Here is a 24,628-nt window from a genome sequence, read left to right on the forward strand (position 1 = left end):
AAGTGAACTGAACACTTACATGTAGACGATTCAGTAGGCTGGGGTCCGTGCTCGTGTTGGTGCTCTGCTTGGCTGCTTTCCAGAACTGGTTTTTGAGCTGAATTAACGATAACTGGGGCAGATGCAGAACAAACAATCTGAAACAAAACAGAAAAGATATCCTTTTTTTAAAAAAGCAAGACTGCGAGATTTTGTCATGGCTCAATGCATGAAGGCCAAGATGTGACATTTGAAACATGACCAATAATATAAAAAAAAAAAAAAAATGGGTAAATTGAGTAATCTTTGTCATTATAAGAAGCAGAAAGGACATTTAGTCCTGGTTGGGCATAGCCAATATCAAAGATACAATACTCGGTTAAAAATGTCACTGACATATGACATAAAGCATTTAAGGATATCTTGAGTGCCATTGATAAAAAAGCAAAAATATTCTACTACCTCCTTAATTCAGTGCATTTCTGTGCATACACAAGGACAATGATATAACAAAAATCTTTGCATCCTTTAACCCCTTCAGTCCCAGACCCTCATCCAATGATTTGGCCATGAGGACCCAAACCATTTTTTTTAACATTTCACTCAACTCACTTTGGCACATTAACTGTACAAAATAGGACTTTACAACAATTTATCATCGTAAAACTTACTTGATTTCCATTCCATTTATATATAGTGTCACTTATGGTGCTCAAAGGGTTAAGGAAGCATTATTTTATATGCCATATGATATAGGAATTAATCTGTCCTTTTATGGTATAAAATATGCCGTCTTTTTTTCAACATTACTTAGTAACTTTTCTACATTCTCAGTGATTACCAAATATACATTTTCATCTTTGTAGCGTTCACTTTTCACCCTAAATCATTTATAACTGCAAGTCAAAAGTAAATGAACTTAACTTATAATTTTCATTCCTTAAATCCCAAACAAACCCATGTTCTTTAACAATTTACCAGAGGAGTTTCACAACTGAAGAATCTTCGATACCCGACACCTGTCAATAACAGAAACCTAAAACAGAGACTTCTTCCCGAGAGGTACGACATCTGAAAACACAGTTTGTCAATCTCCCCCGCCATAGCATCCATAAATAGCCTACATTCACACATAGAAACCTTCAATGAAACGCGACAGAAAACTCGGAAAACCTAAAACTAAACAGCAATTCCACCTAGTAATGAAACGATCAATAGTCCCCCATCATTTTTTCCCTCTGATAAAGCAGCACAGAGAGTCCTATCTCTTTTGTGTTTTTGACAGAGACCCAATTAATGCAGCCCCAGTTGTATATTCTTCTCAACGTAAACATTAAACCTGCCTGGTTGGACAATGACATCAAAGGCCACGGGGCAGCGCGAATAAAAAGTGCAATCGATTCGAAACAGATTGGATCGCCGCCACAGCCTCTACTTTCCATAACCTCAGAGAGAGAGAGAGAGAGAGAGAGAGAGAGAGAGAGAGAGAGAGAGAGAGAGAGAGAGAGAGAGAGAGCTGGTTCTGTAACCCAACGAAGGTTCACAAATTACACAGAATAAATTAATAAAGATAAAAACGGTCTAACATTGCAACCAGCAACAACACAGATCGCAACAATATAGATTACAACAAACCTTGCTGTACTTTAACATCAAACTAAGTAACATCAATGTGTGCAAATGAAGATATAACAGATCCTAGCAATCTATAATTAACATTTATCAATTAGTAAAAATTCTGATTAATTTCTATGAATACTTGCGCATGCAATTATCACCCTAATGCCTAATATTCTTTCCCCCGCAGTTCTAAAAGTCAGCATGATCTGGTGCTGGTGTAGGAAGGCCATTCAAAACTAGGGTACAAGATACCTTACTTGACTTCATAGAATATTCAGACCTAACCCCACCTTGCTTTGCTTCTTTCTGAAGCAGTTTCTGACCTAACAATATCTTACTAGACTTCATAGTACCTTCAGACCTAACCCCACCTTGCTTGCCTTCTTTCTGAAGCAGTTTCTGACTTAACAATACCTTACTTGACTTAATAGTAGCTTCAGACCTAACCCCATCTTGCTTGACTTCTTTCTGAAGCAGTTTCTGACCTAACAATACGTTACTAGACTTCATAGTAGCTTCAGACCTAACCCCATCTTGCTTGACTTCTTTCCGAAGCAGTTCTGACCTAACACTACCTTACTTGACTTCATAGTAGCTTCAGACCTAACCCCATCTTGCTTGACTTCTTTCTGAAGCAGTTTCTGACCTAACAATAACTTACTAGACTTCATATTATCTTCAGACCTAACCCCATCTTGCTTGACTTCTTTCTGAAGCAGTTCTGACCTAACACTACCTTACTTGGCTTCATAGTAGCTTCAGACCTAACCCCACCTTGCTTTACTTCTTTCTGAAGCAGTTTCTGACTTAACAATACCTTACATGATTTCATAGTAGCTTCAGACCTAACCCCACCTTGCTTGACTTCTTTCTGAAACAGTTTCTGACCTAACAATACCTTACTTGACTTCATATTATCTTCAGACCTGACCCCACCTTGCTTTACTTCTTTCTGAAGCAATTTCTGAAGTAACAATATCATACTTGATTCCATAGCAGTTTCAGACCTAACCCCACCTTGCTTTACTTCTTTCTGAAGCAGTTTCTGACCTAACAATACCTTACTTGACTTCATAGTATCTTCAGACCTAATCCCATCTTGCTTGACTTCTTTCTGAAGCAGTTTCTGACCTAACAATACCTTACTTGACTTCATAGTATCTTTGGACCTAATCCCATCTTGCTTGACTTCTTTCTGAAGCAGTTTCTGACCTAACAATACCTTACTTGACTTCATAGTATCTTCAGACCTAGTCCCATCTTGCTTGACTTCTTTCTGAAGCAGTTTCTGACCTAACACTACCTTACTTGACTTCATATTATCTTCAGACCTAATCCCATCTTGCTTGACTTCTTTCTGAAGCAGTTTCTGACCTAACAATACCTTACTTGACTTCATAGTATCTTCAGACCTAATCCCATCTTGCTTGAGTTCTTTCTGAAGCAGTTCTGACCTAACACTACCTTACTTGACTTCATATTATCTTCAGACCTAATCCCATCTTGCTTGACTTTTTTCTGAAGCAGTTTCTGACCTAAAAATACCTTACTTGACTTCATAGTATCTTCAGACCTAATCCCATCTTGCATGACTTCTTTCTGAAGCAGTTTCTGACCTAACAATACCTTACTTGACTTCATAGTATCTTCAGACCTAATCCCATCTTGCTTGACTTCTTTCTGAAGCAGTTTCTGACCTAACAATACCTTACTTGACTTCATAGTATCTTCAGACCTAATCCCATCTTGCTTGACTTCTTTCTGAAGCAGTTTCTGACCTAAAAATACCTTACTAGACTTCATAGTATCTTCAGACCTAATCCCATCTTGCTTGACTTCTTTCTGAAGCAGTTCTGACCTAACACTACCTTACTTGACTTCATATTATCTTCAGACCTAACCCCATCTTGCTTGACTTCTTTCTGAAGCAGTTCTGACCTAACACTACCTTACTTGACTTCATAGTATCTTCAGACCTAATCCCATCTTGCTTGACTTCTTTCTGAAGCAGTTTCTGACCTAAAAATACCTTACTAGACTTCATAGTATCTTCAGACCTAATCCCATCTTGCTTGACTTCTTTCTGAAGCAGTTTCTGACCTAACAATACCTTACTTGACTTCATAGTATCTTCAGACCTAATCCCATCTTGCTTGACTTCTTTCTGAAGCAGTTTCTGACCTAACAATACCTTACTTGACTTCATAGTATTATCTTCAGACCTAATCCCATCTTGCTTGACTTCTTTCTGAAACAGTTTCTGACCTAAAAATACCTTACTAGACTTCATAGTATCTTCAGACCTAATCCCATCTTGCTTGACTTCTTTCTGAAGCAATTTCTGACCTAACAATACCTTACTTGACTTCATAGTATCTTCAGACCTAACCCCATCTTGCTTGACTTCTTTCTGAAGCAGTTTCTGACCTAACAATACCTTACTTGACTTCATAGTATCTTCAGACCTAATCCCATCTTGCTTGACTTCTTTCTGAAGCAGTTTCTGACCTAAAAATACCTTACTAGACTTCATAGTATCTTCTGACCTAATCCCATCTTGCTTGACTTCTTTCTGAAGCAGTTTCTGACCTAACAATACCTTACTTGACTTCATAGTATCTTCAGACCTAATCCCATCTTGCTTGACTTCTTTCTGAAGCAGTTTCTGACCTAAAAATACCTTACTAGACTTCATAGTATCTTCAGACCTAATCCCATCTTGCTTGACTTCTTTCTGAAGCAGTTCTGACCTAACACTACCTTACTTGACTTCATATTATCTTCAGACCTAACCCCATCTTGCTTGACTTCTTTCTGAAGCAGTTCTGACCTAACACTACCTTACTTGACTTCATAGTATCTTCAGACCTAATCCCATCTTGCTTGACTTCTTTCTGAAGCAGTTCCTGACCTAACAATACCTTACTTGACTTGATAGTATCTTCAGACCTAATCCCATCTTGCTTTACTTCTTTTCTAAAGCAGTTTCAGACCTAACAATACCTTACTTGACCACCCCACCTTGCTTTACTTCTTTCTGAAGCAGTTTCTGACCTAACAATACCTTACTAGACTTAATAGTAGCTTCAGACCTAACCCCACCTTGTTTGACTTCTTTCTGAAACAGTTTCTGACCTAACAATACCTTACTTGACTTCATAGTATCTTCAGACCTAACCCCACCTTGCTTTACTTCTTTCTGAAGCAGTTTCTGACCTAACAATACCTTACCCGACTTAATAGTAGCTTCAGACCTAACCACACCTTGCTTGACTTCTTTCTGAAGCAGTTTCTGACCTACTAATACATACCTAGACTTCATAGTAGCTTCAGACCTACTAATACCTACCTAGACTTCATAGTAGCTTTAGACCTAACCCCACCTTGCTTGACTTCTTCCTAAAGCAGTTTCTGACCTACTAATACCTACCTAGACTTCATAGTAGCTTCAGACCTAACCCCACCTTGTTTGACCTCTTTCTGAAGCATTTTCTGACCTAACAATACCATACTTGACTTCATAGTAAGCTTCAGACCTAACCCCATCTTGCTTGACTTCTTTCTGAAGCAGTTTCTGACCTAACAATACGTTACTAGACTTCATAGTAGCTTCAGACCTAACCCCATCTTGCTTGACTTCTTTCCGAAGCAGTTCTGACCTAACACTACCTTACTTGACTTCATAGTAGCTTCAGACCTAACCCCATCTTGCTTGACTTCTTTCTGAAGCAGTTTCTGACCTAACAATAACTTACTAGACTTCATATTATCTTCAGACCTAACCCCATCTTGCTTGACTTCTTTCTGAAGCAGTTCTGACCTAACACTACCTTACTTGGCTTCATAGTAGCTTCAGACCTAACCCCACCTTGCTTTACTTCTTTCTGAAGCAGTTTCTGACTTAACAATACCTTACATGATTTCATAGTAGCTTCAGACCTAACCCCACCTTGCTTGACTTCTTTCTGAAACAGTTTCTGACCTAACAATACCTTACTTGACTTCATATTATCTTCAGACCTGACCCCACCTTGCTTTACTTCTTTCTGAAGCAATTTCTGAAGTAACAATACCATACTTGATTCCATAGCAGTTTCAGACCTAACCCCACCTTGCTTTACTTCTTTCTGAAGCAGTTTCTGACCTAACAATACCTTACTTGACTTCATAGTATCTTCAGACCTAATCCCATCTTGCTTGACTTCTTTCTGAAGCAGTTTCTGACCTAACAATACCTTACTTGACTTCATAGTATCTTTGGACCTAATCCCATCTTGCTTGACTTCTTTCTGAAGCAGTTTCTGACCTAACAATACCTTACTTGACTTCATAGTATCTTCAGACCTAATCCCATCTTGCTTGACTTCTTTCTGAAGCAGTTTCTGACCTAACACTACCTTACTTGACTTCATATTATCTTCAGACCTAATCCCATCTTGCTTGACTTCTTTCTGAAGCAGTTTCTGACCTAACAATACCTTACTTGACTTCATAGTATCTTCAGACCTAATCCCATCTTGCTTGACTTCTTTCTGAAGCAGTTCTGACCTAACACTACCTTACTTGACTTCATATTATCTTCAGACCTAATCCCATCTTGCTTGACTTTTTTCTGAAGCAGTTTCTGACCTAAAAATACCTTACTTGACTTCATAGTATCTTCAGACCTAATCCCATCTTGCATGACTTCTTTCTGAAGCAGTTTCTGACCTAACAATACCTTACTTGACTTCATAGTATCTTCAGACCTAATCCCATCTTGCTTGACTTCTTTCTGAAGCAGTTTCTGACCTAACAATACCTTACTTGACTTCATAGTATCTTCAGACCTAATCCCATCTTGCTTGACTTCTTTCTGAAGCAGTTTCTGACCTAAAAATACCTTACTAGACTTCATAGTATCTTCAGACCTAATCCCATCTTGCTTGACTTCTTTCTGAAGCAGTTCTGACCTAACACTACCTTACTTGACTTCATATTATCTTCAGACCTAACCCCATCTTGCTTGACTTCTTTCTGAAGCAGTTCTGACCTAACACTACCTTACTTGACTTCATAGTATCTTCAGACCTAATCCCATCTTGCTTGACTTCTTTCTGAAGCAGTTTCTGACCTAAAAATACCTTACTAGACTTCATAGTATCTTCAGACCTAATCCCATCTTGCTTGACTTCTTTCTGAAGCAGTTTCTGACCTAACAATACCTTACTTGACTTCATAGTATCTTCAGACCTAATCCCATCTTGCTTGACTTCTTTCTGAAGCAGTTTCTGACCTAACAATACCTTACTTGACTTCATAGTATTATCTTCAGACCTAATCCCATCTTGCTTGACTTCTTTCTGAAACAGTTTCTGACCTAAAAATACCTTACTAGACTTCATAGTATCTTCAGACCTAATCCCATCTTGCTTGACTCCTTTCTGAAGCAATTTCTGACCTAACAATACCTTACTTGACTTCATAGTATCTTCAGACCTAACCCCATCTTGCTTGACTTCTTTCTGAAGCAGTTTCTGACCTAACAATACCTTACTTGACTTCATAGTATCTTCAGACCTAATCCCATCTTGCTTGACTTCTTTCTGAAGCAGTTTCTGACCTAAAAATACCTTACTAGACTTCATAGTATCTTCTGACCTAATCCCATCTTGCTTGACTTCTTTCTGAAGCAGTTTCTGACCTAACAATACCTTACTTGACTTCATAGTATCTTCAGACCTAATCCCATCTTGCTTGACTTCTTTCTGAAGCAGTTTCTGACCTAAAAATACCTTACTAGACTTCATAGTATCTTCAGACCTAATCCCATCTTGCTTGACTTCTTTCTGAAGCAGTTCTGACCTAACACTACCTTACTTGACTTCATATTATCTTCAGACCTAACCCCATCTTGCTTGACTTCTTTCTGAAGCAGTTCTGACCTAACACTACCTTACTTGACTTCATAGTATCTTCAGACCTAATCCCATCTTGCTTGACTTCTTTCTGAAGCAGTTCCTGACCTAACAATACCTTACTTGACTTGATAGTATCTTCAGACCTAATCCCATCTTGCTTTACTTCTTTTCTAAAGCAGTTTCAGACCTAACAATACCTTACTTGACCACCCCACCTTGCTTTACTTCTTTCTGAAGCAGTTTCTGACCTAACAATACCTTACTAGACTTAATAGTAGCTTCAGACCTAACCCCACCTTGTTTGACTTCTTTCTGAAACAGTTTCTGACCTAACAATACCTTACTTGACTTCATAGTATCTTCAGACCTAACCCCACCTTGCTTTACTTCTTTCTGAAGCAGTTTCTGACCTAACAATACCTTACCCGACTTAATAGTAGCTTCAGACCTAACCACACCTTGCTTGACTTCTTTCTGAAGCAGTTTCTGACCTACTAATACATACCTAGACTTCATAGTAGCTTCAGACCTACTAATACCTACCTAGACTTCATAGTAGCTTTAGACCTAACCCCACCTTGCTTGACTTCTTCCTAAAGCAGTTTCTGACCTACTAATACCTACCTAGACTTCATAGTAGCTTCAGACCTAACCCCACCTTGTTTGACCTCTTTCTGAAGCATTTTCTGACCTAACAATACCATACTTGACTTCATAGTAAGCTTCAGACCTAACCCCATCTTGCTTGACTTCTTTCTGAAGCAGTTTCTGACCTAACAATACGTTACTAGACTTCATAGTAGCTTCAGACCTAACCCCATCTTGCTTGACTTCTTTCCGAAGCAGTTCTGACCTAACACTACCTTACTTGACTTCATAGTAGCTTCAGACCTAACCCCATCTTGCTTGACTTCTTTCTGAAGCAGTTTCTGACCTAACAATAACTTACTAGACTTCATATTATCTTCAGACCTAACCCCATCTTGCTTGACTTCTTTCTGAAGCAGTTCTGACCTAACACTACCTTACTTGGCTTCATAGTAGCTTCAGACCTAACCCCACCTTGCTTTACTTCTTTCTGAAGCAGTTTCTGACTTAACAATACCTTACATGATTTCATAGTAGCTTCAGACCTAACCCCACCTTGCTTGACTTCTTTCTGAAACAGTTTCTGACCTAACAATACCTTACTTGACTTCATATTATCTTCAGACCTGACCCCACCTTGCTTTACTTCTTTCTGAAGCAATTTCTGAAGTAACAATACCATACTTGATTCCATAGCAGTTTCAGACCTAACCCCACCTTGCTTTACTTCTTTCTGAAGCAGTTTCTGACCTAACAATACCTTACTTGACTTCATAGTATCTTCAGACCTAATCCCATCTTGCTTGACTTCTTTCTGAAGCAGTTTCTGACCTAACAATACCTTACTTGACTTCATAGTATCTTTGGACCTAATCCCATCTTGCTTGACTTCTTTCTGAAGCAGTTTCTGACCTAACAATACCTTACTTGACTTCATAGTATCTTCAGACCTAATCCCATCTTGCTTGACTTCTTTCTGAAGCAGTTTCTGACCTAACACTACCTTACTTGACTTCATATTATCTTCAGACCTAATCCCATCTTGCTTGACTTCTTTCTGAAGCAGTTTCTGACCTAACAATACCTTACTTGACTTCATAGTATCTTCAGACCTAATCCCATCTTGCTTGACTTCTTTCTGAAGCAGTTCTGACCTAACACTACCTTACTTGACTTCATATTATCTTCAGACCTAATCCCATCTTGCTTGACTTTTTTCTGAAGCAGTTTCTGACCTAAAAATACCTTACTTGACTTCATAGTATCTTCAGACCTAATCCCATCTTGCATGACTTCTTTCTGAAGCAGTTTCTGACCTAACAATACCTTACTTGACTTCATAGTATCTTCAGACCTAATCCCATCTTGCTTGACTTCTTTCTGAAGCAGTTTCTGACCTAACAATACCTTACTTGACTTCATAGTATCTTCAGACCTAATCCCATCTTGCTTGACTTCTTTCTGAAGCAGTTTCTGACCTAAAAATACCTTACTAGACTTCATAGTATCTTCAGACCTAATCCCATCTTGCTTGACTTCTTTCTGAAGCAGTTCTGACCTAACACTACCTTACTTGACTTCATATTATCTTCAGACCTAACCCCATCTTGCTTGACTTCTTTCTGAAGCAGTTCTGACCTAACACTACCTTACTTGACTTCATAGTATCTTCAGACCTAATCCCATCTTGCTTGACTTCTTTCTGAAGCAGTTTCTGACCTAAAAATACCTTACTAGACTTCATAGTATCTTCAGACCTAATCCCATCTTGCTTGACTTCTTTCTGAAGCAGTTTCTGACCTAACAATACCTTACTTGACTTCATAGTATCTTCAGACCTAATCCCATCTTGCTTGACTTCTTTCTGAAGCAGTTTCTGACCTAACAATACCTTACTTGACTTCATAGTATTATCTTCAGACCTAATCCCATCTTGCTTGACTTCTTTCTGAAACAGTTTCTGACCTAAAAATACCTTACTAGACTTCATAGTATCTTCAGACCTAATCCCATCTTGCTTGACTTCTTTCTGAAGCAATTTCTGACCTAACAATACCTTACTTGACTTCATAGTATCTTCAGACCTAACCCCATCTTGCTTGACTTCTTTCTGAAGCAGTTTCTTACCTAACAATACCTTACTTGACTTCATAGTATCTTCAGACCTAATCCCATCTTGCTTGACTTCTTTCTGAAGCAGTTTCTGACCTAAAAATACCTTACTAGACTTCATAGTATCTTCTGACCTAATCCCATCTTGCTTGACTTCTTTCTGAAGCAGTTTCTGACCTAACAATACCTTACTTGACTTCATAGTATCTTCAGACCTAATCCCATCTTGCTTGACTTCTTTCTGAAGCAGTTTCTGACCTAAAAATACCTTACTAGACTTCATAGTATCTTCAGACCTAATCCCATCTTGCTTGACTTCTTTCTGAAGCAGTTCTGACCTAACACTACCTTACTTGACTTCATATTATCTTCAGACCTAACCCCATCTTGCTTGACTTCTTTCTGAAGCAGTTCTGACCTAACACTACCTTACTTGACTTCATAGTATCTTCAGACCTAATCCCATCTTGCTTGACTTCTTTCTGAAGCAGTTCCTGACCTAACAATACCTTACTTGACTTGATAGTAGCTTCAGACCTAATCCCATCTTGCTTTACTTCTTTTCTAAAGCAGTTTCAGACCTAACAATACCTTACTTGACCACCCCACCTTGCTTTACTTCTTTCTGAAGCAGTTTCTGACCTAACAATACCTTACTAGACTTAATAGTAGCTTCAGACCTAACCCCACCTTGTTTGACTTCTTTCTGAAACAGTTTCTGACCTAACAATACCTTACTTGACTTCATAGTATCTTCAGACCTAACCCCACCTTGCTTTACTTCTTTCTGAAGCAGTTTCTGACCTAACAATACCTTACCCGACTTAATAGTAGCTTCAGACCTAACCACACCTTGCTTGACTTCTTTCTGAAGCAGTTTCTGACCTACTAATACATACCTAGACTTCATAGTAGCTTCAGACCTACTAATACCTACCTAGACTTCATAGTAGCTTTAGACCTAACCCCACCTTGCTTGACTTCTTCCTAAAGCAGTTTCTGACCTACTAATACCTACCTAGACTTCATAGTAGCTTCAGACCTAACCCCACCTTGTTTGACCTCTTTCTGAAGCATTTTCTGACCTAACAATACCATACTTGACTTCATAGTAAGCTTCAGACCTAACCCCATCTTGCTTGACTTCTTTCTGAAGCTTTTGACAAAACTCCCCCATTGCTTGACATCTTCCTGAAGCAGTTTGTAACCTAAAAATACCTTACATGACTTCTTTCTGACCTAAAAATATTCACATGATTTCTTACTGGAGCACTTTTTGACCTAATAATGCCTTACATGGCTTCATCAAATGAGGCTTCAGACCTAACCCCACCTTGCTTGACTTCTTTCTGCAGCTTCTGAAGCCCCCCCCCCCCTTTACTTGACTTCTTTCTGAAGAAATTTCTGACCTAACAATACCTTACTTGTCTTCTTACTACAGCAGTTTCTGACCAAACAATACCTTATATGACTTTTTTCTGAAGCCGTTTCTGACCTTAGAATACCTTACATGGTTTCATTCTGAAGCAGTTTCTGACCTAACATTACCTTGCATGACTTCACCAAAGCTTCAGACCTAACCCCACCTTACTTAACTTCTTTCTGGAGCAGTTTCTAACCTAACAATACCTAAAAGCTTCAGATATAACCCCACCTTGCTTGACTTTTTACTCAAGCAGTTTCTGACCTCACAATTCTTCACATAACTTTCTTCTGAAGCAGTATCTGACCTAACAATACCTTACAAGACTTCTTAGACTTCTTTTTGAAGCAGTTTCTGACCTCAAAATACCTTGCATGACTTCACAGAAGCTTCAGACCTAACCCCACCTTGCTTGATGTCTTTCTGAGTTTCTGACCTAACAATACCTTACATGACTTCTTTCTGAAGCAGTTTCTTACCTAACAATACCTTATTTGACTTCATTGTAGTTTCAGACCAAACCTCATCTTGCTTGACTTCGTTCTGAAGCTTCTGGCCTAGCCCCAACTTCATTGATATCTTTCAGGAGCTTCTCACCAAACCCCTTTTACTTGACTTCTTTCTGAAGCAGTTTCTTACCTAACAATACCTTATTTGACTTCATTGTAGTTTCAGACCAAACCTCATCTTGCTTGACTTCGTTCTGAAGCTTCTGGCCTAGCCCCAACTTCATTGATATCTTTCAGGAGCTTCTCACCAAACCCCTTTTACTTGACTTCTTTCTGAAGCAGTTTCTGACCTAAAAATACTTCATATGACTTCTTTCTGAAGCAGTTTCTGACCTCACAATACCTTGCATGACTTCATAGAAGCCTCAGACCTAACCCCATTTTGCTTGAATTCTTTTTGAAGCTTCTAACCTAACCCAACCTTGCTTGAATTCTTTCTGAAGCTTCTGACCAAACCCCACCTTCATTGACTTCTTTCTGGAACAGTTTCTGAGCTAACAATACCTTATCTGACTTCTTAGTAGCATCAGACCTACCCTCATTTTGCTTGACTTCTTTTTAAAACTTCTGATCTACACCAACCTTGCTTTAATTCTTTCTAAAACTTCTGACCATAACCCACCTTGTTTAACTTCTTTCAAACGCTTCTGACCAAACCCTACCTTAATTGACTTCTTTCTGAAGCAGTTTCTGACCTAACAATACCTTACTTGACTTCATAGTAGCTTCAGACCTAACCCCATTTTGCTTAACTTCTTTCTAAAGCTTCTGACCTAACCCCATCTTGCTTTACTTCTTTCTGAAGCTTTTGACCAAATCGCATCTTGATTTCCTTCTTTCTGAAGCTTTTGACCATAACCACCAACCCCACCCTTGCTTGACTTCTTTCTGAAGCTTCAGACCAAACCCCACTCTTTCTCAAGCAGTTTCTGACCTAACAAAACCTTACTTTACTTCATAATATCTTCAGACCAACCGCAACTTGCTTGACTTCTTTTTGAAGCTTCTTACCTAACCCCACCTTGCTTGAATTCTTTCTCAAGATTTTGACCATATCCCACCCTACTTAGCTTCTTTTTGAAGCTTCTGATCAAACCCTAATTTGGTTGACTTCTTTCTGAAGCAGTTTCTGACCTAACAATGCATTACTTTTACTTCATAGTAGCTAGACTTAACCCCACCTTGCTTGACTTCTTTCTAAAGGTTCTGACCTAACCCCACCTTCCTTGACTTCTTTCTAAAGGTTCTGACCTAACCCCAACTTGCTCGACTTCTTTCTAAAGCAGTTTTCGACCTAACAATAACTTACATGACTCGTTTTTAAAGCAGTTTCTGAACTAACAATATCTTGCATGACCTCACAGAAGTTTCAAACCAAACCCGACCTTGTTTGACTTCTTTCTGAAGCTTCTGACCTAACCCCACCTTGCTTGACATCATCCTTCAGTGAAATCTAGAAGCATGGGACTGGAGTAAATAATAAAGAAGGAAGCTGCAGAGATGAAACAGGAAAATATTAAAAAAGTAGGGATGTGGAAATGCCATTATGGAACATTACAATGAGAAAGTCCTCCATACACACTGTAATAAGTTATTGTATGTCGGTTGGCAATTATACAGTAAATAAACTGAGTTCCTGTACTGTAATATTTACTTACCCCTGAACTTCTTGGGAGGACTCGTGAGGTTACCAGCTTCTGGACTGACAACACAACGAGAGTCGACGAGCCTGGGAAAGAGAGAAAAGGGGAATGTGAGGGACATCAGCCAATATTAATTAGTAATCATAAATGCTGACGGTTACAAGACAGTGAAGACAAAATAAAACCTGAAGAGAATGAAGGTAAACTTTATTTTTAATTTAAATCTAATCATAAGAATTACTATAGTAAAAATTAACCCTTTACAAGAAGTTTTTACTTTCATGCTAGTCTCAAATCTGGATAAAACGGATGATGCGAGATCAAAAGCTTGACCTTCTGATCAATCCTGGCTATTCATTACACAGGTGGTCTTACCATCACTAAAATTATCAAGGTTCAAAAGGAATTAAGTCTAATTTGAGTACTTATGTATACATAAGGATGAAGCCTCAACGACCGAGCCTTCAATGGATGATTTCAGAGGATATTAAGACTAAAAAACTAGAGTTAACTGGTCGTCACCAATATCGGTCTGGACTGAATACTCACTGCTTAATTTCACTGATCGAGCAATCAGCATTACAGTATAGCAATCATGTTGCTGACTGTCATAGCGTACTGGTGGTTACTCACAAGACCTGGCATAGGAAGGACACAGCAAAACTTTCTGTACTTCAATACTTTAGCCTTCAGGCTTTAAGCCTTATTGGTACTGTACATTGTCCTGAAAAGTCCTTCTGAAATGCATACATTGATGTGAAATTTTCCCAAACTAAAGGGTGTTGATCAATTCCACTTGCCGGTGAGGAGGGATATGAGTGTGATGGAATTGGAAGAAGATACAAGGAATAGAAAAGGGATTTTGATGAAGGAAAAATCTATTTCTGGGCGAGAGACCCGTGTCGCCCAGTGAAAGGGACTCTACTCTCCGTCAATATGACTCAGCTGTCAAGAAATTAGATGAATTCTTGAAAGATTCCCAAGTTGAGACAATGACGCTGAACCTAACTGTAACATTCTTCAGAACTCTCTTCGAATCTGGCCTGGCAGCCAATACCATTACTACAATCAAGTCAGACTTGAAAAAGATCTTCCATATTGGTTTTGAAATTGATCTAACGGATTCATATTTCTTATCCATTCCGAGAGCTTGTGTCAGGCTAAAACCTTCAACTCGCCCTAGTGCAGTTTCCTGGTTTTTTAATGTTGTTCTTAAGCTAGCCTCTGACACCCAAATTGGATCCTGTAACTATAGGGCATTGTTAAGAAAGTCACTTTTTCTTTTGAGCCTCGCCTCGAGCTCCAGAATCTCAGAATTGTCAGCCTTATCTAGTGACCCTGGTCATATAGAGTTTCTCTCTTCGGGTGAGGTTCTTCTCTCTCCTAACAAAGTTTTCCTGGCTAAAAATGAAGACCCCCCAAAACAGGTGGTCTCCCAGGAAGATTGTTCCACTTCCTCGGGATCCATCCCTGTGTCCAGTTACCACCCTGAAAGCCTACTTAGGTAGAACTTCCACTACAACCACAGGGCCCTTATTTATTAGAGAACACGGAGGAACTATTACCCTTAAGGGAATCATACAAATTCTTTATTTTATTAAACAAACTAATCCTGCATCATTCCCCCATGTCCATGATATTAGAGCTGTGGCTACCTCAATTAATTTTTTCCACCTTATGAAATTTGATGAGCTCTCAAAATATGCGGGTTGGAAGTCCCCTAAAGTTTTCAAGCGCCACTACCTAAAACCTTTAGAAGCTTTTAGATTTGCCACAGTAGCTGCAGGGAATATAGTTCCTCCTGAAGGTACCGAGTCCTAATCACAACGTCTTGCTCTGTCCTCTTTCCCTCCTGCCTGGCTTACCTGTTGTTCCTACCTGTTTTGTTACTAGACACCCTTATGGTGTATTATTTTATTATTCAATTGTTCAATTTCACGGATTGTTTTCATTACACTTTTCTTAATCCCCAAGCTGATTTTATTTTGCATTTTTGATTACCAAGCTGGATTCCCACTATTCATATCTGTTGAATTTTACCTACGGGTTTCATTATTGATTGTTTCCCATGTCTTTTTATCACTGTCATATACATGTTGATCTAATTTTACGGGTTTCCACATCCCTCTTTTTTTATATTAAACTCATCAGCTCTGTTATTTTGTGTTATTCTCTCTTCAGGTAGTTAGCCATATTGGGTCCCCATTCTCTGGTATGATTTCACTGGGCGACACGGGTCGGAGCCCAGAAAAGGGATTTTGACGAAGGAAAAATCTATTTCTGGGCGAGAGACCCGTCGCCCAGTGAACCCACCCGTCCCTCCCTAATTGGGCCCCAATCTGGGGTGCTATAAGGAGTGACGTCACTGGCGTGGGATTGTTAGTAGTAGTGGGACGTTGAACGGCACCTCGCTGTTCGGGGATTTTGACAGGAGATATCTAAATGGTGCGAGGCCTCTGGTTGTGATTTATCACGCCCCAGTATTATATATCGACACCTTTTATAGGTGAGCGAGCTGGGTTCAACCTGGCATCCCTATGCAATTTTTTCTCTGGTAATATATAGCAGTTATATACCTTAGAAATGGTGCTAGAGGAACAAGGAATAGAAAAACAGGGAGAAAGCTGGCAGTGGGACTAATAAGGTTGAAAGAAGAGGTATAGTGGGATTGCCTTATTAAGGGCCTCCCCTGAGTGGACCAACATATCTATTACAGTTAATGAAACTAATGATCCAAGATCTAAATTCAGAATTGAAAGCAATTCCTACCTGTATTAGGGTCATCGAAACGATCAGTGACACTAAATACAATTTGGTTCATCGAGTAAAATGTCCAGTAACTTGTCTAGCAAGTGTTCCAGCATTTAATTGGCTAATTTTTTCAGGATTTGAATCTATCACAATTCACAAATCAGCGCGTTTCACAAAAGGTAGGGTAATCTCAAACGAAAGACTATGTGATGACTGAGATATATTTAGGAAGGCAGTTCCATAGATTAACGGACATAAAAGCCGAGGATGAGGCATGTGCACTATACTGTGCAGTACAATTTTGTACTTGACATGGAAACTTATTAATATAAGTACCTGGTGTTTATAAAATGATAGAAGGTAGCAAGTACTATTACATGTTTGGAACAGGTGGAAGGAACCTTTAAATTTGACCTATATCAAGTCCCTTGGAAACCAATTAATGGCATATGGCAGGGTATTACTGTACATTACTGTATACATGCTGTGATTACACCTAAATACATCAATGCAATTTGTACTGTATATGGGTATTGTATCTTGGAGCATCTGAAAACATTTAGATAGTAATATCTCAAACTCCTCTTCTTATACACACTATCGAAACTTCCTCTTAACAGGAAGTGTTTGTACCATACTAATTCAAAAAATTAATTGCATATGAGTGTAAGTTTGTCAAAAACACCAGTCCACGATAATATACTATGGCTAATATTCTCCAGTCATGGGTAGTGCCACAGCCTCAGAACTGGCTTGTGAGCTTCTCGTTCTCAGTGTTTTGATCAGACTTAATAAATGGTTCAAGAACTCCTGGTGGTCTATCAGAACGATGATTTAATTTTACCTTCATATTTGATGTTTTATTTTCTCAAATTTCATTACTACAATCCTTTTATCTGTATAAAGTTGTGTACTGTATACAGTAGTCATCTTCATTTAGTTATTTCTCTTCTTTATCACAGGCATCTTTTTCTATTGGAATCCTTTGGACTGTAGCACTGCTTCTCCAACTAGGGTGGTAATTTAGCTTAATATTATTATAATAACAATATTAACAATAACAATAAGAATTCTAAATAATAACTCCTTTGCCCCCCATTTCTTCTTATTTCTATCTACCACATTTCCTCTTTCTCTTGGAAAAGTGAATAGTGGCTATAACTTTTTCCATTAAACCACCCCTTCTACATCTGTTCCTTAATTAATGTTAATATTTTGTCAATGCTAGTTTCCTAACTATTGGTTAATTACCTTCTTATAGACTAATAAGATTTCAAAAATATATTTCAGAGTTATGCAAAATGAGAAAATATAATCTCCTGTCACATTACTTTCTTTAATCATCAGTTCAACGAAAAAGTATTTCCATTGCACCAACTTCGAAACCATTTCCCAAGAAACAACTTCCTCTTCTTTTGCACTCCATCGGGAATCCTGCAGCTTGAGACGTGTCCAGATACATTTGAAAGTTTTTGCCAATGCCCTCCAGACATCGGAGAGAGGTACGAAACTTTTACAACCGGGCCGCTTAAAGAAACTTCTGTCAGTTATGTTAGGTTAAGGTACAAACTGCTTAAAGGATTTAAATTGTTTTACTGGTAATTAATTCTTAGTAATATACAGAACAATAAATTCAAACATTTGATTACAGTACTGAATTTTAATTACAGTTTTGTTCTCGTACATACAGACAGTAATCTCTTGCCATGTCTCGATTCACCTCAGTACATTTCACATTTATAATTATCTTCTTCTTTCCCACTGCTATCCCTACATTATGGAGTCGACCGTCGGTTGCCTGGTGTGCCCTTTCCAATGCCTTCTATCAAAGACTTCCTCTTTTAACAAATCTCTTCTCCCCACATATAAAATATATGGTATATTTGTTTTGACAGGTTTATAGGATGGACTTCCCATCCATATGCTGAGCAAGTTGGCAGACTAGACTCTGAGCTTTCATAACCCTAAACTAATTAAATCTCTAACCTAAAAGAAATTACTCTAAAAGCACAAATTGTCAAAGTAACTTGAAGGCCTCAGGTTTGTATGCTCAGGAGAAATACTAGGCTAATTGATTTAAAATTGTGTGATTTCTTCCTTCAAGAATAAAAATCATCTTTTCATATACATCCTTAGGAGGGAGGAAGTCCCTAGAACCAAAATTGGGTGGTTCACTTTCCGGGGATTGTCTAGGAATAGATGCAACAAGTGTTAAGATAGGTCCAAACCAGGTGACCAGTAGAAGGTCGTAAAAGAGCCTATACCCATGTAGAGAATGTGTTTTCTGAATGTATGGCTATTTATGAGGAAATGGACTTACGTGCATTCTATCCATCCTCTCCTTTGTCTAGGAGGATAGAGAAGAAAATTTTCTCAATAAAACTTCTTTGTAAAGAGAATTTGCTTAATCACGACAGCATGTAAAGGCACAACTATTGACCCTCAAGGGAGAGTAAGAGAAAAAAGGGGAAGGCCAGTCATTCTCACCTTTCATTCTAGACTTTCGTCACGACTGCAACCTTCGTGCCCTCGAGCCCCAGATGGTCCTTTCATCCCCTTGCTGGTTGTAGGGTAGACATGTCCGATTAGGAGGAGAACAATTACAAAGGGATTAATCATGAGGAGACCTTAGACTGTCTTAATGCCCAGGCTCGTGTGAGGAAAAATATCGTACCAAGTACGAACTAGGAGACCAATAATAGGTTCATCTTCCACCACAAGTGAACTTTTCTCTCTTCAGTGCTGAAGTCTTCTTTGGTGATGATGCTGAGGTGTCTCTCAAGCATCCAGGAGATGGAGGGGAAAGAAAGTGGGTGACCTTCAACCCTACCTACGGTGTCTGTTCGATCCCATATGGGGCTGAGCAATAGCAGCAGGAGAAAGATGAAATTAAAGTTACGTGGGGTCATGCAAGCCATTGACGACATTAAGAAAGAAGCTACAGGGAGCTCTTCAAAGCAGCAGAAGCAATACCTCACCTCTCTGAGGGTCAGGAAAACTCTACAAGGGAAAAAGAATGGCACTTCTCCCTTTAATCACTCAGAGGCAGCAAAAACACTTGCACTCTCTAAAGAAGTGATCTTCCTGTTACTTCACTTACTTTCCCACGGGGAGAGACATAGTAGAAGCCACTCATAATTTCTGGTATCAGTAGATGCTGAAGGACAAGAGAAAGGTGGCGCCTTCCCCTCCACAAACTGCGACGGCAAAACTCTTCCTCTGGCAGAGGACTAGTGATGTCAGGAAAACCAGCTTCCTCAGGTTCATGTCACTGTACAGTTGTAAGGCCACTCACAAGAGGGATGGAGCAGCAACTACTATTACAACAGTGCTACCTCGTTGAAACTTTAAACAGCTGTTCAAGCTTCGCTTTAGTCATACTCTCTTAAAGAACAATGGTTTGCACTCCTGTAGGAACAAATACTTTACAGAGTATCACTCAAACATGCAACACAGGGAAGCAGTCCGGTGTGAGTGACAGGGTCAACATAGAGTCTAAGGCGGTACTTACCCAAGGGTGCTTATGAAGCCGGAGACGCTGCCTTCCGCAAAGAGGGAGACGATGTCCCCCATATGGAGGATGGCCGCAGAGCCATGTAACTCGGGGCCCATTTTGAACGTGAGAGGGCGGTGGGTGGACGGGCGTGATCTTCTGAATGTCCCTCACAGCCTCCTCCCCCAATCCACCGGTTCCGCTCCGCGCGAATCACTGCACAATGCGCACTGTCATGGCTAGACACTCTGGTTACTCATTTTCCAGCCTCTCTATTTCAACACTCGTGGCCGGAGAGCTCCGAATTGCTGTATGACTTAAATTTCCTATTTGGTGGGAGGTTAAAGACACATTGATATTGACAGTTTTCCCTTATTGCAAAATTTGCTCTATATGTACAGTAACCCCAAGATCCCAGTCCTCTTAAATTTAGTTATTATATACAGTATTAAATTTTGAAAATCATAAAATCAAATTAATGCTAATTTAAAATTATCATCACATCAAATATGAATAAAGGGAGGAATATAAACAACATTACTATCTAATTTAGAAACCATGTACCTAATCTAATTGGACAAAGGCATGTTTAAGAAAAAAAAAAATCTTTCATATACAGTGTTATAGCCTAGGTATCATAAGCTTTCAGTCTTTAGTTTCAATTCCCTTGCTCAGAGGTACACTATGGATCCATCCCCCCCTCTTTTCTTTTAGTATACGTATCTATGAGTGCTTTATGAACAACTTAATTCTACAATCAACCCTCGGATGGCCCAGTGATGCAATTTGGCGACATCCGTTTGTGTAACCGTAATCGCTATATGGAAATATTCAGTTTATTTTTATTACCATTTTTACTAGCTAAGCTGCAACTGGTTGGAAAATCAGGATGCTATAAGCACAAGGGAGAAAATAGCCCAGAAAGGAAAGGAAACAAGGTAATATATAAACTACAACAGAAGTTATGAACAATTAAAATATTCCAAAAACAATAACAACATTAAATCAGACCTTTCATATATAAACTATAAAAACTTGAAACCCTAGAGCCGATATTTACAGTCATAGATCTGGACCTTTAGAGAACGCCCACTACTATAGAATATTTGCCGCAACGAAAAAACCTTGAAACGCCCCATAATTCAAATAAATTTGCTTATTATGCAAACTTCTTAAATCAACACACCTATCATCAAAAGATATAATGACTTGCAATTCTATTTCTGCAAGATCTAAAATCATACCTACCTGGCAGATTTAGCTAGAAAAATTCTTGGTATAGTAACATCAATCTTCCCTGGTAGAAACATTTTACTATTCATCAAATATTACTGTAATTACTAAATAGGGCTCAAAATCTGAACTTGGAATATCCATAATGATATAGGTCTCTTTTGATAAATCAAAACTCCTTTGCAAAGAAATTATGGATCCTAAAATACTACCTAGTTTTCAAATTCCAATCTAATTCCTTTTATTACTTCAATTTTAAGGGAGGTTTTCGTGATAAACACCTATCATCATCATCTTCTCCTACGCCTAGTGACGCAAAGGGCTTCGGTTAGATTTCGCCAGTCGTCTCTATCTTGAGCTATAAATTCAATACTTCTCCATTCATCATTTCCTACTTCGCACTTCATATTCCTCAGCCATGTAAGCCTGGGTCTCCCAACTCTTCTAGTGCCTTTTGGAGCTCACCTGAATGTTTGGCGAACTAATCACTCTTGGGGGAGTGCGGAGAGCATGCCCAAACCATCTACATCTACCCCTCATCATGATCTCATCAACATATGGCACTCGAATAATCTCTCTTATAGTTTCATTTCTAATTCTTTCCTGCCATCTAATTCAATAGTGTTTCATGCCTACTACAGTACCCTATGTATGATGCTTCATATCTATGAAAAATTATTCACCTACTGTATATTTTCAATTACTGGCCTTACGTACCATAAAAAGCTTTTTCTGATCCCTAACAAATAAACTACAAACTAAAATAAAATTAAGTTTTGGATTCATTTACAAGGGCACATGACAGGATCTGTATCATATGAACTTTGTTTGCTATTAGATGATATATCATGGATTTTGTTCACTACTGGTGTAATTATTCATAATTAAAGATAATGTGGCCAAGATACTGGCTGAAAGACATTATAGAGCACAGGGCTCTCGTACTGTGTGAACCAGCAAAATGCTAAAAGTAACATCAAAGTGCAGAATAGCTAGATTTTCAAAGGCCTCTTTTTTGTTTCTCATTTTATCCCTCAGTTTTCAGTTAGTTGTTTTCCTAAAAACCTCCTTCTGTATACTTTTCTCTGGTTACAGCTCATTTTCCCTTTGCCAACACATACACCGAACTGTCTGGCCTATTCTTTACATTTTCTCCTCTGTCCTCATACACCTGACAAAACCGATATTACCAAACAATTATTTTTGGCTCAAGGGGTTAACTACTGCACTGTAGTTGTTAAGTGGCTAGTTTACTCTTGGTAAGGGTAGAGGAGACTCTTTAGCTATGGTAAGTAGCTTTTCTAGAAGGACACTCCAAAATCAAACCATTGTTCTCTAGTCTTTGGTAGTGCCATAGCCTCAGTACCGTGGTCTTCCACTGCCTTGGGGTAAAGTTCTCTTGCTTGAGGCATGCTATTCTATCTTATTTTTCTTCCTCTTGTTTTTTTTTAAATTTTCATAGTTTATTTATGGATGATTTGTTTTAATGCTGTTACTGTTCTTAACATTTCCTTTTAATTGTTAATTACTTCTCGCTTAGTTTATTTATTTCCTTTCCTCACTAGCCTATTTTCCCTGTTGGATCCCTTGGGCTTATAGCAGCCTCCTGCTTTTCCAATTAGGGTTGTAGCTTAGCAAGTAATAACTATTATTATAATAATAATAATATCTGGATTAATAGATATTATTATTATCATTATTACTTGCTAGGCTACAACCCTAGTTGGTAAAGCAGAATGCTATAAGCCCAGGGGCTCCAACAGGGAAAATAGCCCAAAGTCTTTGGGATTTGCTTGATGTTTCTGTGTTTTCACATTTCAGTTCTCAGGGAAACATTGAGCTATGAGAGCAATTTATTCAAAAGCCTCTTTGAAACTGTTACTAATTGTGCTTAGTAGTTTCTTGGTACATTTCTTTATGAGATCTTTTACATATTCAATCTTTGCAATACATTGTTGTTCTAAACATGCAATATTTCATATCTAAACCTTTACTTAACAACTGAATCTCATAGATGAGAGTACCGTATCCCCATCTTGTGGAGTATTATTCATTAACTAGTCAGCCTTATAAATCAACTCATACATATACCCAGGCACTTCCCCCAATTTTGGGGGGTAGCCGACATCAACAAATGAAACAAAGCAAAAAGGGGACCTCTACTCTCTACGTTCCTCCCAGTCTGACAAGGGACTCAACTGAGTTCAGCTGGTACTGCTAGGGTGCCACAGCCCAACCTCCCACATTATCCACCACAGATGAAGTTTCATAATGCTGAATCCCCTACTGCTGCTACCTCCGCGGTCATCTAAGGCAACGGAGGAAGCAGCAGGGCCTACTGGAACTGCGTCACAATCGCTCGCCATTTATTCCTATTTCTAGCACGCTCTCTTGCCTCTCTCACATCTATCCTCCTATCACCCAGAGCTTTCTTCACTCCATCCATCCACCCAAACCTTGACATATGACTTGATTGAATGATTTGATCCACGAATATCATTCACAAAGCCTAATGAAGTAAAGGCAATTTCAACCTATTCATGGGTAAGTATTACAGATACATTTATTGGGTGATTATGTTTCCATATTCAACATAAAAAAAAAAAAAATTATTTGTTTGATCTAAATCAGATTTCTTTTTTATCTAAATAAATTTTCTTGATTCAATTTTTGTTTTCAATAATACCTATTTTCTGCTGCTGATTATTTGTTTAAGCCTTATGAGGGCATTTTCTGGTATTAAACTTGGTCTATGTTATATGAAACCATAGTTTAATGTTCATCACTCAAGATGAGTTTTTCTCTTTTAAACCAAAATTCAAACTAATGATTTAATAGGAGAGGACAAGTTATATAGTAACTAGTACTTGAGTACACAAAATAAGCGAAACTGCATTCAAACAAAAATAAAAATATACAGCAGATTTATTTTAACCCTTTTACCCCCCAAGCTATTTGGAACTTTCCAACCATTAACCCCCGGGCATTTTTTTTTTCAAGCACATTTTGCAGTATATTTTAAATTGCTCTAACAGCCTTAATTTTCGTCATAGAGAGGTCAGGTTGTTTCATTCTTTTGGAAAATGCCTGAAGTTTCTCATAAAGTTATCAAAAATATGAAAAAAAAAAATGTAAATAGCATTTTTTTGCAAGGACATACCGGTACGTCCATGGGGGTAAAGAGATGAGTTTTGTGAAACGTACCAGAACGTCCATTGGGGGTAAAAGGGTTAACCTACAGTAAAATAGGAAATAAAACTAAAACTTATCAAGGACTTCTCCCTGTGCGTGCTTTACTATCAACGAAACTTTTAATTCCTACTAATACTGTTAAACAAATCAAGACCTTTATAATTTGTAAAATTGCAGCAACAACT

At 38.5% G+C, this 24,628-nt stretch overlaps 1 protein-coding gene across 1 annotated transcript in view; it reads right to left on the reverse strand.

The window, feature by feature from the left end:
• Positions 1 to 24,628, reverse strand: part of Itpr (Inositol 1,4,5,-trisphosphate receptor) — a 232,608-nt gene that overhangs the window by 198,117 nt on the left and 9,863 nt on the right. Inside the window, 4 exon segments of the mRNA XM_068356085.1 lie at positions 20 to 103; positions 106 to 137; positions 13,790 to 13,860; positions 20,037 to 20,344. Of these exon segments, the coding sequence (XP_068212186.1) occupies positions 20 to 103; positions 106 to 137; positions 13,790 to 13,860; positions 20,037 to 20,137 (288 nt within the window). The 5' untranslated portion in view covers positions 20,138 to 20,344.

Source organism: Palaemon carinicauda, chromosome 32 (genome assembly GCF_036898095.1).
Source record: "Palaemon carinicauda isolate YSFRI2023 chromosome 32, ASM3689809v2, whole genome shotgun sequence".
Taxonomy (NCBI): domain Eukaryota; kingdom Metazoa; phylum Arthropoda; class Malacostraca; order Decapoda; family Palaemonidae; genus Palaemon; species Palaemon carinicauda.